General features: G+C 37.5%; 1 protein-coding gene across 3 annotated transcripts in view; it reads right to left on the bottom strand.

The window, feature by feature from the left end:
- Positions 1-536: 536 nt before the first annotated feature.
- The window catches only part of PEX5L (peroxisomal biogenesis factor 5-like), a 45,956-nt gene continuing 28,154 nt past the window's right edge, over positions 537-18,338 (bottom strand). For all 3 annotated transcript variants that reach the window (XM_009082353.1, XM_009082352.1, XM_009082350.1), the window contains 8 exons: positions 13,266-13,361; positions 6,926-7,042; positions 5,843-5,986; positions 4,963-5,033; positions 3,526-3,723; positions 1,995-2,160; positions 1,470-1,627; positions 537-741 (listed from right to left, as the gene is read on the bottom strand). In XM_009082353.1, the coding sequence (XP_009080601.1) occupies positions 537-741; positions 1,470-1,627; positions 1,995-2,160; positions 3,526-3,723; positions 4,963-5,033; positions 5,843-5,986; positions 6,926-7,042; positions 13,266-13,361 (1,155 nt within the window). The remainder of the gene's footprint in view (positions 742-1,469; positions 1,628-1,994; positions 2,161-3,525; positions 3,724-4,962; positions 5,034-5,842; positions 5,987-6,925; positions 7,043-13,265; positions 13,362-18,338) is intronic.

Raw genomic sequence — 18,338 nt, 5'->3', positions numbered from 1 at the left:
TTGCTGACTAATAAATGCATCCAAAACAAAACACATCACTTTGACATGCATCTATTTTCAGAGCTGTGTTAAAAATGGACCTTGAGAAGAATTTTCATCAAAGAAATCAAAGGATTGGGAATCCCCATTGTGTGGCAAAGTGGTGTCAGCATAGTGCAATGAGCTACTAAGCAGGTTCCTTGGATGCACTGCTTGCCATTCTAATGTGCAATAACCATTATCTAGGTTTGTTCTTAACATACTTCTCTTCGTATAGCTGTGTATAGATAAAGAGATAGAGCTTGCATGGGATGAAGATTCTTCAGAAATTCGTCTAGTTCAGGGCTTTGTCAGATTAGCCACAGCTCATTTCAATCCTTTGAGATTGAATTTATTTACAATATTTTTTGTGCTTTTGAACTTTTTGAATGATGTCTGAGAGAATTCCCCTACTGATCTACAGTCATGATCTTTTGGAAAATGTGGTCGTTTTGGGATGAGTAATAAAAAAGTTCTCTGTTTCCTAATACAATTTAATCAATTTGTGGATGCTTTTTTTACGGCTCTAGATTAAAAGCTCTCAAGAGAATGTCTAGATCACCCACATTGGCAGCTTGAAATAGTTCTGGCTGGTCCATCATAGACAGAGCAATCCGGAGTGCTGCCCAAATATTGCCTGATAGAGTAGGGTGGGGAACCTGCTGTTGATTCCTGCTTTTTCTTTGCAAACTGAGAGCAGTGAGAAAATTGCTGACAGCCTCTCTGTAGAAAGAAGGCAAAAAGAAACAAGCAATATAATTTCCTTAACAACTAAAGTAAAACTTTATAAAGTTCCATGTAGGCTTAAAAACATTATTTTATAGTGCAGTTCATCACTCTCTTTGGGTTGTTCTTGTTTGATTTTCATTGAACAAATGGCCATGGCTTGCAGTAATGTAGAGGTCAGGCTAGTCATACATCTGGGGATGTTGTCTTCATTGCAGTGTGGCTCCCCCCAGTCTTACCTGTCTTAACCTGACAACAGGGATCCTGGAATATCACCCTTCACTCCTGAAGGATGTACTGCAGATGTTTTTGATGGCAATAACTACTTGAAGCAGTTTAATTGAAGGTTCCCTTCTAAAGATGGGCCTTATATTTTCTCATACAAAAGCTCTTAAGCACAGGACTTAAGTTTGAGAGCAATCCCACTGGTTATAGAAAGACTACTTGCACTTAGAGCTAAAAGAATGCTTAAGCAGCTTGCTGAATGAGGGACTTATTTTCTTTTAATAGAAGTTCAGTAGTTCTTCTGTGTAGAATTTGTGGCTATAAGTAAAGTATCATTGCTTTATTAGTACTTTGTAAAAATTAATGATGAACTTTTACAATAGCTGAGATTATGTACCTGTATTCTGATTTTTTTTCTTAGATAGCTCCAGCTGGAAAATGAATCTTCGCTTGGTAGTTATGATCCCTGACTACGTGTTCACATAGTTTTTTTGACTCACCTGTATGCCCCTAGGTTGATGCAGCTTATCCCTAAATTGTATCTGGACCTAATGAAGCCAGGTTGAATTTCTAAAGCACGTGTGTAGGCCTCCACAGCTTCTTCACTGCGATCCCCATTTGCCAGGGTTGCTCCAAGACGGTTCCATAATGTATAGTCCTGGAGAGAAAATGAGTTTTCTATTGTAAGTGTCAAAAAGGGACATAATGGCTCATTTTTCCTTGCAGAGTAAGGAGGACTGCAGAAAATAACAGTATTGTATCTTAACTGACATGGAATGTGAGGTTCTGACTCGTGGTCACAGACAACTTTATATAACCAGTACAATTAATCAGCTCACAGCTAGAAATTGGACATGTATAAATCTGCTTCTAAACGGGGCTGTCTTGTAATTAACATTCCTATTTCAGGTATTAAAATTTTAATGTCAGAAGTGACATCTCATTAATAATAACCTGATCAGGAATGGAGAAGGAAAATGGCCTGTAAAGCTAAAGTTGTAAAAATGCAAAAGTATAAAATGTACCTCTGGTCGAACAGTTAAAGCAGCACTAAATGCATCTATTGCTCTGTTAAATTCTCCATTCAGGTGAAAAAGAACTCCAAGTCCTGTCTGCAGGTCAGGGTCTATCATATCACCATTCTGGTGAGCAGCCTCCAGGTACAAATCCTTCACTTCTTCAAGTAATGAGCTAGACAAGGGTGAAAAATAACGATCTAATAATACTGTTATTCACAAATATTGATTCAATATTCAGAAATCAAAATCCTTGTAGTGGATTTATCAGAAGTGATATACTCCTAACGTTTGGAAACAAGCTTCTTCAGCTTCATCATGGCAAAGATTTACTTCCAAGTGATATTATAAACTCGTGTCTGGAGTAAAAAGGTTCACCCATATAATGTAGTCAAAGTGTAGCTATGAACCCGAGTGAGATAACATGAAGGTTTATTAAAACTATTTAAATTAGATGAGTTTGTTAGATATAAAAGAGTTATTTACTAGCAAAAACTAGTAATTTTTAAGACAAATAGGTAAGAGTCTAGACCAGACCCTCGAAAAAGATGCCAGAGTATAAGACTACTGTGCCCACTGTAGGCTTCATAAAACCTTTGCACTGACAGCACCAGATGTCAGGGGGATGAAGCCGAAGTAGAATAACACACTTAGCAATTAAGCAGAACTTGCATATTTTATTTTTGCTCATACTGAATAATCATGTCAACCCAGGACTTGTAAGTGATAAGGGTAAAACATAAGGCCTGTCTTCAAAATGACAAGCAGTGAGATAGCCCAAGTGCCTTAGTTCTGCAAATCATCTTTATGCCTTTAATGACTTTATCATGCATTTTACAATCCAGAGGTACTTGTTTATTGACCTCGTCAAACCATGTTGAAGGCCTGCCAACTCATGAATTTTTGTTGTTCTTTAAAATGGCTGCCAGCTCCCATTATAGTGTGCCAGGCTGAAGTCAAATAAAAGGGCTACACTGCCTCTGCTTAGAACCAGAACAGCTTTTAAACAAGCAGATGCCACCTCTCAATATTTTCAGCAAACTGAAGCCATGTTGCACTGAAAATGGCTGTCATTCCTGGATGCTAGTGGCTTGGATGGGATATGGGAAAAATGGAGAACAGTAGGAAGAATACACACATGTAGAGAAGGCTAAAGGGTTGGTATGGATGTGGAAGCAGCTGAAGAATGAAGGGCCAGGATGTGAAGGCTAAAGGGTTGGTATGGATGTGGAAGCAGCTGAAGAATGAAGGTCCAGGATGTGAACATACAGAGAGACAGAGTCAGAGGAAAGTGATGGGAGTTGAGGGGAAGCAGTTTTTTTAGCTGTTTTGGTTGGTTTGTTGGGGTTTTTAACCTCCAGAGATGGCATAAGATATAGCCTTCAGTCACTAAACCAACATCCTGTGTTGACTTCCCTCTCCTGCCACTAGTGCCACTGAATATTCCACCACAGGGAACAGGCTGAACTTCTACAGCACGCACTGTCAGTTCTAGTCATGGCATTAAAATTTCCACCATCAGGATTTACACTGCATTTACCTTTCATCTGCTGTCTTAGACATCCTCCTGGTGAGTGCTGGGGACCCTTTTTTGCTTCTCACTATATACTTGTATTTTGGATTTTGCTTTATCCAGTTTCTTAGAGCTTGATAGGCTTCCTGTTGATGGCCAGTGTTGGTATAACTTACAGCCAGGGCCATCAGAGCTTTTAGGTTGTTTGGCTGTAGTTCCAAGCACCTAGGCAGAAAAGAAAAAATATATTGAGATATTTTTGTGGTCAAACACAATTCTCTTATTCTTTCAAAAGAATCTGTGTAGAGAAAATAACTCACACAAGTATTATCTACCCAATAATACTTGTAAAGAAGGGACTTTGTCTTATTTTAGAGTGATAAGTGCATTATGCATCTGTGCACACACATACATGCCACACATTGCTGTTAATACACACACATGTACATAAACCTACACGTACAAGTTTTCATCCTTGTGGTTATGAGTAAATGTAGGTAGATCAAGTTTTGCAATATCTATCTAGTAAACAATAAGAAGCTTTATGTAATTTCAAGCAACAGTTCAATACAGTTTGCAACTCTACAAAATAGTACTTTGAAGCAAAAATTTCTTCCATCCTTGTGAATCTTCACAACCATCCTGATTTCTCAGTTTTCCTTTGACAAATCTGGAGCCAGTTAACTCGAGCAGTGTTTCTCTGGTTATATACCATTACCTGAAAGCAGAATCTCATCTGTTTTGTGAAAATTACTGTTGCTTGTTTGAAATATGGGATTGAGAAAGCCACAAATCAGGAAACCCCTTGGATTTCTATCCAGGTAAATTAGTAAGTTACATATAAATAACTTTGTGTATTGTTAGGTGAAATTAAATTACATAAAATTAACTTTGAGTATCATTAGGTGAAATAACTTCATGGTTAACAGTGCTGAAGCAATGGAATATTGCTTCAAATGGAAACATCAAAACTCATTACAGAAAGATAATAATAATGCTGATATTTTGAAACTCACACTATACATACAAGCATTCTGCATTCTTCACATCTCTATCAACCTAAAAATGTTGTCAGTTTAGCATTCAGCAGCTGAAGGGAGCTTGCTCCAATTAAGAAAACCTCTTCATTAAAGGGCAGACTACAGAAAATAAGCCAAGTGGCTGGAATATCAAAAAGGCTCTTTATCTGCATTATGCCTAATTCATGTTTATCAGGCCACATAACTTTTCTTCTGTGCAACTACTTAAATTACTAAGTTAGACATTGCACTTATTCAATAAAACAGAAATATTAATCACTAGTCATCCCTCTGAAGTCAGTTGGAAAGTTTCTATAGATATGTCAATGCTCCACTTAGCTAAAGAAATGCTTCACATTCAAGATAAGAACGTCATTAAATATCCCCAGGTCTCCATTCCCCAAAATATTCATCAGACCCTGATTTAGCACTGATCTTCATCTACCTTTGGAGAGCGACGATGGCTGCCTGCTCATTTTCATTCTCTGCCTGTGTTATACCCAGGAACTGCCAGGCCTGCAAAAACAATCATCATTGCATTAGTTTGATATGTAGATCCAACTGCAAGCAGAGTTACAACTAACATCACTGTTAAACAGAGTGGTGAGTAGAAGCAGCATATCTGTCCAGCACTAACTACAGATTTTTCTACCATGGACATACCAACAGTATCAATCAATGCAGTTCTGAATATCTTTGGGGATCATTTATAGTCAGTGAATGAAAGGATATTCTGTCAGACTGTGATCACATGCTGATTTGAGTTACTGGACTTTTTAAATGTTGCCAGAATTTTATGGAAAAAGGCAAAGAAGAATTATTAAGTTGTATACACTTAAGGGATTCTAGAGGGTTTGGAGATTTTCTGCTTTTTGAATTACTGCTGCTTAATTTAACATAGATTCAAAGAGCCTTAGATACTTACACAGTAAATATTTTCCATGTTTCACTACAAGCAACCTTGTAACATATACTCAATGAAAACATCAATATTGAAGAAATTTATATAACTTCTAAAAATTTGTCAACATTCCTGTTAAATCAAAAATGTCCAATAGCAGTGTTTGCAAGATAGTTGGAAAATACCAGGATAAGAAGGAAAGATTTGAAATATTTCAAACAACAATACTTCAAAACCAGATTCTCATGCTAGGAAGAGCTCACCTTTATCTATTTCAAGGCATACACTAATTCAGACCCCTTAGAATTCGATCTGTTTCAGTCAGTCATGACTAGCAAAGGTTTGAGCCCCAACATCATTCCATCATTGCATGCTAAAGGGAGTTCCCTTTTCCTTTGTCTGTAAAAGGCACATGAGTGAATACCTCTGCATCATTGGGTTCTTGTAGAATAGCAGCCTCCAGGTATAAGATTGTAACAGGCAGGTCACCTTCTTTCATTTTTTTCAGTCCTTCCTCAAAAGCACCAGGCCAGTCTTTGAAGGGATTCTCAGTGTGGAAATAATAACCCTGGAGAAGAGAGATAATGGACCCGTGATGAAGCACTGTAGCAGGGAATGGCAAGTCTAAAAAAGTTAAATGACTCACTATTTTCCAACTGGATGTAAACATCCTTTGTTCTACAAAACTGGAACGAGCTCTCCCATGGAATGTCAATGACAAAAAGTATAAAAAGTCAGCATCACTGGACAGTTATGTTTCTGCTCTCTATTTTTACTTTAGCTCTGAAGTTATACTTAGTGGTACTCATGTTGGGCTCTCCTGCTCCCATCAAAGATAATGGCAACAACTCACACTGCCTGCAGTAAGAGCAGAACTGAACCTAGCATGAGCCCAGTACATCCAATTTGATGGTAAAGAGCACACATCAAGCAGCTGACTCCCTGCAGTGCTTGTAACCTCATGTCTGCACAGCTAAAATCCTGAAATCTTCAATTAAACTTCCAGATACAGAACAGTGTTGTAAGCACCTGAGTTTATTTCAGTATTCCTTTAAATTCTGCCCTTTTCTCTTGTTCCTGCAGTGTAAAGGGTGTATGCTAATATCAGCTACATAATGGAAATCAAATTAAAATATGAAATGGAAGGAATGAAGAAGAGAGACAGAGTCTCTTAACATTTCTATTCTCAACAGTGTTTGAATGTGCTGGCCCAGATTTTTTTATTTGGTGCTCTTCCTTAAGTGCCTGTGTTTAAAAGTGCCCATAATCCAGTGGTTTGCTTTGTGATCCTTTCAGCTGAATTCAGGCAGTGTGCAAACCCAAATTTATTCTCACTGTGGGGAGGTCTTTTAAATCTGGTCCACTCACAAGCAATTAAATAGGACTAGCTTTTTTGGGCAAAATTCACTTCCATATCCCAAGAATTTGCTTGGGTTTCCTTGAGTAGCTGGGGCTCATCTCAAAGTTGCACAGGAGGGATGTACTGTGTTAAAAAACTTGGTGTTACCTTCTCAACGGTTGATATGGTAACTTGCCCTGGTGCTTCCTGGTTCTCTGAAATCCAGTTCCTGCGAGCCATTTCTTCCCATTCTGCTTGCATTTTATCCCAAAACTCTGTGTCTGACTAGAAGAAAAGGAGGAAAGAAGAAAATGGAACAACAAAACTTTAAAACAGATTGGTAAGCTTTCGATTTCGTTCTACCCGTGGTCTGAATTTGGCAATTGTCTTGAGCAGTATTAATTCTATTAATAATCACACTGACTGAACTACTACAGCTCCCGTTTGGAATTCCATGTAATTAAATTTCATCTCTTATAATAGAATGCATTTTGTCAACAGAAAACTCTTTATCTCAGAGGCAGCAAATGTCCTATTTAAAACAGGATTTGCAGCAGCTTACACTGCAACTTATTGATGCTAACAGCAGATTGTTACATAAAATTTGCAGGAAATGAATGCTGCTAGTCCCTGGTCAATAAAAAAAGAAAGAAAAATCAACTGAGTGCACATGCTAAAGAATAACAATAGATAAAACACTTTAAAAGAAAATAAGCATCCCACTTTGGTATATTCTGCATCATTTTCATCTATGTAAAAGGGAAATGGCAAAGCTTAGACTGAGGGTGTTTGCATAAGAGATTTAATACAAATTGGGCTTTTTGACATAGTGCAGAAATCTTAATATTGCATTGTGTACTGTGCTAGTGAGAGGAATCTACAAGAGATTATAAAATTGTACAGTCAGATTAACATTCAGCTCAAAGATGAGGGAAAAATGCATATACAAGAGAAACAGAAATAATGAAAAAAGAACTAGACTTAAGATGTGCAATGACCAGTGGGAGGGAACTACTGTGGCTACTAGAAAATGATGCCAAGAAACAGAAATAGGATTAAAAAAGAGGGGAGAATCCAAGTGCTGTTTTTTCAGCCTCCACAGATGAGTCACAAGCCCCTGAAAAGCAGTTCCATAGCAGAATATCTGCCTAGCACTGTGAGCCTTTCCAAAGTTCTCCAGTTCCTGCAAGGTCATGGCTGGAACTTCAGTGAACTGACTACTGAGGGCACAATTTCTCAGCTTATTTGTGTCAAAGACAACAGCACAAATAATTCTATTGATGTTTAGACAGAACTATTTGAGAGTGAGGTGCTAATCAAAATTAATTCAAGGTATTATAACTGATCCAGTTAGCTGTGTATGAATCTTTATTACAACACTGAGAACTTTGCTACTTCTCCACTGCCAGGCACGATTTAAAACACAGAGCTTAGTCTGTGATTGCATTGACTTGCTGCAACCCTCCTGAGGTACTTGGAAAAAGGAAAGCATGTGCCTCCTGATATCCAGGACTTTCTTGCAGGAGACTCCAAAGTGTCTGAATCATGCAATTAGTGGACCTGTTAAGGTACCTGCTATGTTCCTCTGTGGGCTAGGACACCAACTGGAATAATTCACTCCTGGAGAGGAGATTTTACTCCCAGTAACAGAAGTGAACAGAACTTGATCACTCTATTACTCAACTTCAGAATTCGCTTTCATTCCAAATTTGAAGGAAATACATTCTTATAAATGGCTGTGAGATGGTGCTGAAATGTCCATTTAGGGTTTGAAAAGGCTGGGATAATGAACTGCTCCCTCTTTAACTCTTGTCAGCCATGACCAGAGTCACCTGAATCCCTAAAACAGATTGACAGATGCCTCTATCAACCATTTTTCATTCAGTACAAATCTGCATAGCACTGAAATAAAAGTTATATCATCATGTTTTTACTAGCAGTAATTTTGAGATTCAGGATCAGGTAAAGGAGTGGAAATTTCCCTTTCCTTCAGATCAACACTAGTAAAACTACTGGAAAGTAATTAGTAATGTCTTTTTAGCAGATTAATATGATGGTGTTCATATTAGAAATTTTGCTTGCATTCCCCCCCCAAAATTCCTTACGAATCAATGCTTTGGAAACATATCAAATGATATTTCTGCAGATTCTACCAAGTACTTAAGTGAGTTTAGATCTTCAGTTCTAATTCTGCTGTTTGATTACATATTTTTAATTCACACAGACTTCCACTGTACTCCTGCAGTGACAAACACCAATGTCAACAGCAGAAAAGCTTAATGTCCTTGAGGAAGAGCACCATAAATATTACAAAGTCTTTGGTGGAGGCTACAGCCTATTTCAGCTGCCATTAGTAGTGATTTTTTCAGTGCTGCAGTGGCAGGAGAGTTAAATTAATATTGAGTGTTTCTGAAAGTCTGCCTTTTGATCAAGACTCATAGATCTAATTTTAACTCTATTTGCTACGTCACTGGTGCCAATTAACCTCATTTTGATGTTTTTGCTACCTTAATTCTGGCAAATTACTTTGGGCATACCAAAGGTTTTCAGACCAGTTGAACACATTGAACACGTTCTCAGATCATCCACAGCAGTTAACTGGAATGACACCCAGGAAAAATGCTCACACCATCTGACTACTTCTAAGCAGAAAATTCTGCATTTTGTCAAAGACGCTATTTTTACTCTTGGTATTTAAAAATATGCTGAAGCAGTTAAACAAATGGGAGGCAAAATATTTCCAGTCTCCTTATTTTTTTAATATGATACAGTGAAAGGGAGTGGGGTGGGGTGTGTACTTTTTGAGCATTGCTGGCTAATTTATAAACTTTTGTATTTTCATAACTTTTAGGATTTTGCCTGTCCTGTCCTGCCAAAAATTAATTTGCAATACTTTTTTTGAGCAATGCATAAGAAAGAAAGGTGCTGTGGTGGTTCTTTGAATTACTACATCAACATATTCTTTGATGTGAAAGACACAGTAAGTTAAATTTGTGTGCTTAACTAAGTTAGATTTCCTTAGCTGATACCTTCTCAAAACAAAATGTGAAAATTTTAGCAAAGTTTTGAGAAAATCAGCCTTTATCAAGACAAAGATTCCTAATGTGATTTGAGAGACTGACAAATAAAATGCATCTGAATGATTCAAGTTCCTACTTCTTCTTTGATGTGAAAGACACAGTAAGTTAAATTTGTGTGCTTAACTAAGTTAGATTTCCTTAGCTGATACCTTCTCAAAACAAAATGTGAAAATTTTAGCAAAGTTTTGAGAAAATCAGCCTTTATCAAGACAAAGATTCCTAATGTGATTTGAGAGACTGACAAATAAAATGCATCTGAATGATTCAAGTTCCTACTTCCCAATTTAAGATTTAGGCAGGATAGGAATGCCATAGGTACAGAAAGGACTCTAACTGGTGCCCATGAGAACCACAAAGCTGGTGGTTCTGGACTATGTTTTCCTAGGGTGGAATAAATTAATCCCATCTTTTTCCTAGTATTGTCACATAATTTAGCTGTAATGTGTTCAGATGCTTCATAGCAGTACATTATACAGCAGATGGTTTGTGTGACATTGTGTTGTAAATAAAATGATGCTGAGAAGGACAGCTCAAAATTTCTTACGCATAAACTCACAAAGCAGTGTGGCATCTGCAGTTTAATCAGGGAAATGTGGAATAAGGAAATACCAAAATTGCTTTTTTTCCCCATCTCAGACATTTCTCAGTTGGAAGTTTTTGCACTTTCTTGGTTTTATTTTTATTTATTCTAACTCATCACCAATAGAATGTGGGTAAAACAATTGTTTTAACAGAATATAGGTACAGGATGGACCTGAATCCCCATGCTGGCATGTTGAAAAAATGCAAAAGTACCAAATTTTGGTAAAAACAGAGCTAATTATTAGAAAGATCATGTTAAAATGTAGTTCTTATGGCACTTGGAAATCACAAAGACAAACAATCCTGAGGCAAAAATCAAATCCAATTTCCAGAATGACAGAAAAGGTGGCAAGGTCTGCAAGCACCAAGTCACTGCAAGGGAATCTGGACCCTCGCTAGTAAAAAAGATATTTTACTTACTGCTTTATGCTTAAAAGATTCCCCAATGGCATAAACATCTTTAAACCTTCTTAAGAAAGAATTACCTCACAAATCTTCATTAGTCTCAAAGTTTGACATCTTAAAACCATTCCCAAAGCTCTAAAGTGAATACTGGGTGGAGGATAAAGTTTGGTGTCTTCATTTACTGAATTGTTAATTAATTCCATTCAAACTAGGCCACAAAGAACCTGAGATTTGCTTCCTTTTCTTGATCAGTTTTCTGGCTAATCTTACCACTTGGAGATTTCCCAATTGAAGAATATTACAGAAATATCCAAAGCCTAAAAAAAATGAAATTTTGAACTGTATCTATTATCTGCTTAAGAAAGCACTAATCTTTCTGAGATGGGCTGCAATTTATTTCAATCACTTTGGCTTTTTTACCACTTCATTTCAGTTAGGATGAAAATTCAGCTCTTTTCATATGCAAATGATCTATAAGGTATTGAAGAATCTTTTCCTTTACATTTTAACTACCTGGCCCAAGGTTCTATTTTAAGCAGAAGGAATAACTTAAGACTTAAGCTACACAGTTAGGGAAACATTCAATTAGATTCTATTTAACAGCTGTTTTTGAGACTACTTGAAAGTATTTTAACAACCTATCTCTGTTGCTTCAGAACGACCTTTTATTCTGCAGGGATTTTTTTTTTCAATATATTCTCCTCCGTGCTTTACTCTATAAAGTAACTCAGTAATGTCTTGTGATCTGGTGTTGAACTCAACTCATTTTTCTTTCTGCTGAGTGTCTGGAAACTCCCCATCACACACGGTTTCTGGCAATTGCAAGAGTACTGACATCATTTGGTTCACCACTAATGCTGAGATGTTCAGCATCACATTCCCTGAATTGCCATTGTAGTCTACAGCACAACATGTCCCTCCTTAAAGATCAGTCTGCAGAGCAATTCAGAACATCTAGAGCATTTTAAGCAGTGGCAATTTGAAGGAAAGTCTCTCCTTTCCTGCCAGGAGCAAATGTGTATGATGTATGACATCAAAAAAACCACTACTGTGCCTCACCAGAAGTTGTTATAAAGAATCTGCTTGATGTGGGGAAAGCAAAGCATGCAAAAATTAAAGAAAAATGCATTCAGTGGTTAGTTTATAAAAGAGCAAACTTACTGATAGTGTCCATTTTAGCCTTGTATGCTGAGACAACATCTTTTTGTGTGTGCAATAAAATCCCAAGAAACCATAGTAGAAACTGTGCATATCATGAAAAAATCCTATAAATCAGCTTAATTTCTTACATAAGAAATTCTGCTTCTAGCTAGAAGCATATGATTTAGGTCCAGTTTTGGTTGCAATGAACCAAAATTAATCTAGAATAGTTCAACTGCCAACAGTGGAATTAGAATGGTATAAAATTTGAATTAGAGGAGTATTAAAATACATGACTAAAATTTAAATCTAAACTCAGATATCTCTAAAGTGTTCTAGATGGTTTGGAGACTAATGAGACTGCAGTCCATGCTAAAAATAATCAGTTTTGAGGAATCAGTTTCACAGCCTCATCCTTTCCACCCTAAAAACTCATTTCGGTGGCTGTTACATAATTTAGCCTGAAATTCTTTTCCTCAGTGGAATGCAGCTCTCTTGGCTCTTTGTGGCAATAGGATTTTGAAGGGTTACCACTGGAATCCCTGAGAAGATATGCTCAAGATCAATGCTTATATGTAATATTTTGTTGAGTTCTGTTAAAAAAGCCTGTCTTCCACTTTGTCTCTAGACAGGATCAGGTTTTCAGTTGGGACCAGTAGTATAGGACAACAATTGTGAGATGTTTGAGATGATGGAAATTTAGTAGTTGGTGAGAAAAACCCAGAAGTGCAATAGGAAAAGTATCCATACACCTTCATCTTTTCAAACTAAACGGATTTGTCAGGAAACAAGAACACTCTCGTGCTTAACTCTGTGCTGCTAACAGTTAAATATGAAAATGGTTCATGGTTACTGCTATATGAGCAGCTCTGCATTACAGCAGGTAATTGTGCTCTTGATCAGTGATTCTGAATTCCAGTTTCTCTGTGGAGAATTGGTTTGTGTCTGAGTTTAAATAACTGCACACATTCAGTTGCTGGGGAAAAATGTTTCCCTCTTTTACTTTCAGTTTGGAAGTACTTACATTTAATGAGGCATTTTTCTTTACCCACTTGATATAGCAATAAAAATCAAGCTTGCAAAATTGGTTCTGTCTCATCTTCATTTATAGCTAAGGGTTTGGGATTTTTTGTTTATTTTTTAAGAGATAAACTGATATTTTAAATTAGTAACCTGAGCAATTGTGGTTTTCCCCTGCCATAAATAGTCTAATTCCAACTTTCTCCTATACATGTGCTGCAAGATAAACAAGAAATCTGTAGGACATTAGCTGAAAATGAAAACAGTAAATGAAATAATACCTCAACAGCTGCCTTTGCCCTTTCAAATTCCTCCTCCAAGGAGTGATTTCTGGAGAGAAGAGGCGTTCCCCAACGCTGCTCCTTAGCTGCTCGTGCCTAAAAAATGGGAGAATAAATCAGAATGGGATGATATACTCTCTGCTACATTTCTGAGTTATTTCCTTCATTGCCTAGAGCCCCAAATGGCCTTTTCCTTTGGGAAAACTAGTTGTTTCCCCGCATGAATCCCTCTGAATTCCCTTGCACTGTAGCAGAGATCATTCCTCATGGGAATCGGAGTAATTTATCTTTTCCAGGTTTCTCTTTTCACTCAAGATGTGTGACAGATTACGAGACATGCAAGAAAAGGCAATGCAAGTGTGGGAGTACAAAAGGAAAAAGCTGACTACTTTGGATACGACTTTTACCTTAATTGTTCCTTTTCCTGTATTATGACTGTCGGAGTGGCTGAGCTCCAGGAAGAAAATATCTCCTTTTTCCCCTGTACATTTTGTGGAATTCTTTCAGGTTCTCTTTTGGGATCACACTGGAGAGCCAGGTTTGCTATGGATTTCATTGGAAGGACAAAGCCTTTTTACAATCAGCAGCTCTCTCTTCTGTGCCTTACTATTGGTTGATCCCATTGGAAGTGCAAAACAAGTGTTTCCCTGTTCTTTTATTAAAAACAATTTTTATTTTTTTACAAAAGGCACAGTAACAAAACCAAACAATATTTAAGGATGGCACTGAAAAGCACAAAGTGGCCTAATCTTGCTAAACAGAGCTCTGACTGCTAATCCCTTCCCTTGTGTTTGTCAAGAGGTTAAACTCATTAGCCACTTGCTGCCCATGGTCCCAATTGCATTAATTTCCATGATTATATTTCTGATGACTGTACTTGTAATATTTAATTTCAATGAGCCACACTGCTAAAAGACTGATTTTGCTCATGTCAGACTCTTTGGGCTCTATCTGTAAGTGTTGGAATATTCACTGCTGGGGTGAAACACCCGAAACATTCCTGGGTTTTCATATATGTCACGTGCAACACATGGTCAAACACACATGTCTGTGGTTGTACACACATGGTTTTTTTATCCTAGAAAGATGACATTAATTTGTCAATCTAGGCCTAAGTTTTCTGGTTTGCTCCTGAGGCTTTGGTCTCCCAGGCAGAGACTGATGAGTGAAACACATATTGGGTGGATGATACACATACAGTTAGAAAACAATGATACAGCACAATTTTTGTGAGAAGCACATGGTGGTGGTGGGCACTGGGTGCATTTTTCTGTGTTGGCTCCTGGGCTTTGCTGTGCCAGGAAGCACAGAGTGTGAGGGAAAGTCTACACTGAGGATCTATTGTTTCTGCTTTCACATCTACCACCTCTGGTCCATGTTGTTTGGAAAATATGTTTTTCCTTTGGTGAGGCCAAAAAGAGATTTCAGGTTGTCATTGGAAACATACCAAACCCCAATCCTATACATGAGTTTAAGGCAGGAGAGATAATTGGTTCAAATCATACATTTGTCCATGTATCACATAGTGTTTGTCACACAACATCCACAGGATCAAACTGACATTCTACAGAGAATAAACTGAGGTTGTCTGGAATACATATCTTTGAGGAAGCTGCTTGGATTTAATTTAAAGTTATCAAGAGACCTTAACGTTATCACTTTGTTTGCAATTTCTTTAATTGCCCTCCTTGTTTCTCTTATTAATTTCAGTTTTCAACTATCACTTCTTATTTTTTTTCCTGTAGTTTAAAACACTTTGTAGTACTCCTTATTTTCTCCGTAGAAAGATACTGAGGATTTTATTCAGGTGTTAATTGCCCTTTGAATGATATAAAAAGTTTGCAATATTATCTCATTATGAAGCATTTTATTCAGATGCCAACCTTTTTTTTACCCTCCCTCTTTATTTTTTCCATAGCCATACAGACAATTAAAGTGAACCCTATATTTCAATACCTGTCTTGTTTCTTGATACAGAAATCAGGTGATCTATCTCCCAGTAATTTTCTCTTTCTACACGCTCCTCTTGCCCCGGTACTGCTCAGGGAGCACTCATGTTGAATCCTCAGACACTCTGAGCCATAGATTCTTTTCAAATTGCCTTCCAGCACAGTGCTGTAAGTAGAGCCTGCATTCCTGTTCTGAAATGTATGATTTTCCAAGTGTCTGTATTGGAATATGTATTTATACAGATGTCTTGGTCACCACCTCATTTTTCTGACTCCCTTATTTACCTTTTTTTCATTCCACTGTTGGATCATATGGAAATTTTCTCAGGAATGGCTTGCATATTTATTTTCAGGTCAATAATACTGAAGATCATAGTTTCTCTTTGGAATCACAGAAGAATCCCCATGTGATTACAATTCCTGGTAAACAGCTACTGCTCTTGAGATCTTAGGTTAGCCAGTTCTAATCTGCTTTACTCGTATGGTACAGTGCCAATTTAAAAATCAGAATATGGTATGTTAATTCAAACATCTTGCAGGATATCACACAGCAACATTTATCAACTTGACCTGTAATCTGATCAAAGCATTAAATTTGTTTTCCTTGACACAGAGCTCTGTTGATAGGCACTAATTATGTTCCTAGGCTTTCCATTATTTATGAGTTGGCTCTGGCAAACGGTTTGATTACTTCCGCTTTTTACCCTTTTGTTTCCAGTGACTGCCACTTCCTTAGGTCAAGGACAGTAAAGGATGATGTTCAGACTGAGTTGTACTGCAAAATAGGAGAGTGAGCTTGTTGGGGCAGCAGAGAGGTGAGGAGGAAGATGTTCCCTCCTCTGCCACAACAGGATACACATTGTCCCTCCATCATTCCCACAGAAATATACTTTCTCCTCTATTACATGCATAGCCAGAGGGTAAAAGAGACCACTAACAAAACCCACATAAGCTGCATTTGCCTATAGACAATCAGAGTTGTATTCTGGGTTGTGCTACCCTGAAATGGAAGACCCCACATGTAACCATCATGTTGCCTTTTGCTAGTGCAGGAAGAGAGGGGATGGGAATGGAGTGCCAGCACTGGAGAACTCCACATCTCCAGCAAGCAATGGGGTGGGACTCTACAGCTGCTTCCTCAAGGGGAGCCCGAGGCTGAGTAGGGTTAGAGTGGAATGAGTATGTCTGTGGACACTGTGGTTTGATACACCTCCTCCACAAGGGAGGTGCTGCAGCTGATCATGGCTACTTGTCTTCAGGGACAAAATCTTCCATTCCAATGCATTTGCACACACTTACCTGCATTCATACTCTGCTTATGTGCTATTGGGCCTTAACTGAGAGGCTTAAATTATAGTCTTAACTTTTGATCAGGTCTTCAAACACTGAGCTAAATCTGTCCCTTGTAACTCTTTGTTTCCTGAGAATAACTGCCACATCTAAGGAAATCTAGGGCCATTAGTCTTACTGTAGCTATTTGGGAGAAGTGCAGAATCAATTTTGCATTCTAAATATTGTTGCCTCAAACTGTAGATTTCTAAGGTTTACAGGATATGCACTAAGTCTAAGATTGCTGACATACTAGAATTATGTACAGTTTTTTAGCAAGTCAGGAGTTTTTTGTATTCTGGGTAAGCAATGAAATACCTAAAATGCCCAGGGAAGCATTTAAAGAGTTAAAAAATGAGCAGACTTTATGCATAGACAGTGGAACACATTATCTCCCTCTGCAGTTTGTCATTTTAAGTTTAAAAATAAACCTTCAAAAAAAACCCCAAACACTGTAGGATATCTCAGTACTGATAAAAGCATAACAAGGAGCTTCTCAGAATGACAGATAAAAGAAAGAGCAAAGATCCTTTGGGCCAATGCAGTTAAAAAGTTAATAATAGGTATCATGATGTGTGTAAATGCTGAGAAACAAGTTGGCCACATCAGGTGAGAGCCACCATGCCCCTGCCCGTTCCAGCCTTCAAACATGTTTCTCCCTTATTAGTTCAGAGCTTGTCTTTTGGAATTTCTATTTTGTATTGTCATAAGTGCTGGTAAACACAGGATTTTGTTAAGAAGATTGCATAATTTTAATGAAAATATGACCTAGTTACTTAGTATTTCACTTTGAAGAACTAAATCTAACATGTCAACGATGAGCGATGAGGTGATTGTCTGGGAAACTGCTGATGGAAAACTGCAGCAAGTTTGACATGATGAAATCTTTAGGGTATGGCAGAATGTGTTGCATATGCAAAGGTTACCCTTAAATGAGATAGACAAGACCTATAGAGGACAAAGTATGGAAAACATATGCTTTGATAAAAGCTCTAACGTGATTTCTTTTACAAGCAGATTAAGAATTTGGTCAAGACAGATGAGCCTGACAACTTGCCAGTCCAAGTACAAACAGGATGAAGGAGGCAGTGAACGAAACCACTAAATTTCTAAGTGAGCTACATAGAACAAGAACAGAATCTCATATCAGGTCATTTCTCTGCACTACTAATTACCAGATTAACATTTCTTTACTTGAATGGGTGACAAGTTTGAAAAAAAACATAGATGATGACAAAACAAAACATGAAATATACCAAAACAACAGATAAGAACTTTATTCTCTGCTTATTTTTCAAGTTGGCTTATTCAACTTTACTTTTTTTTTATTTTGAAATATCAGACATTTTACAAAACAGATGGTGCCTGAGCTGACTGAACTTACACCAAGTGAAAAATGTGGATTTTTTGCTTCTGCAGTTATTCTACTGGAAGACAAAGAGGAAATAGGCCATATAAAGTAGAGATGTTATATACTAAATTTGTAACTGCTTTTACAGAAAGCCACAACATTTAAATACTGTGACTGTCTACTTGATTTACACACATCTTGGCTAAGCACAAACTTCCTGGCATTTAGATCTATTAGGCTGAGGAGCAGCCTCCTAAAAAGGGGTCAGAGGTACTTCAAGATAAGGTGGACAAAGTGTGTGAGAACACACCATCCATTTCCAGTGGATGATATTGTGAAATAGATCTTTTCCATTACTAAGATGTATAAATCTATTGCACAGAAAGGCAAGATATCGTGCATTACAACTAGTGTGAGGGAAAACCCCTTCTGTTTGTAATGTAG

This window comes from Acanthisitta chloris, unplaced genomic scaffold (assembly GCF_000695815.1).
Source record: "Acanthisitta chloris isolate BGI_N310 unplaced genomic scaffold, ASM69581v1 scaffold3019, whole genome shotgun sequence".
NCBI lineage: Eukaryota > Metazoa > Chordata > Aves > Passeriformes > Acanthisittidae > Acanthisitta > Acanthisitta chloris.
This window is presented reverse-complemented; position numbering and strand designations above follow the sequence as displayed.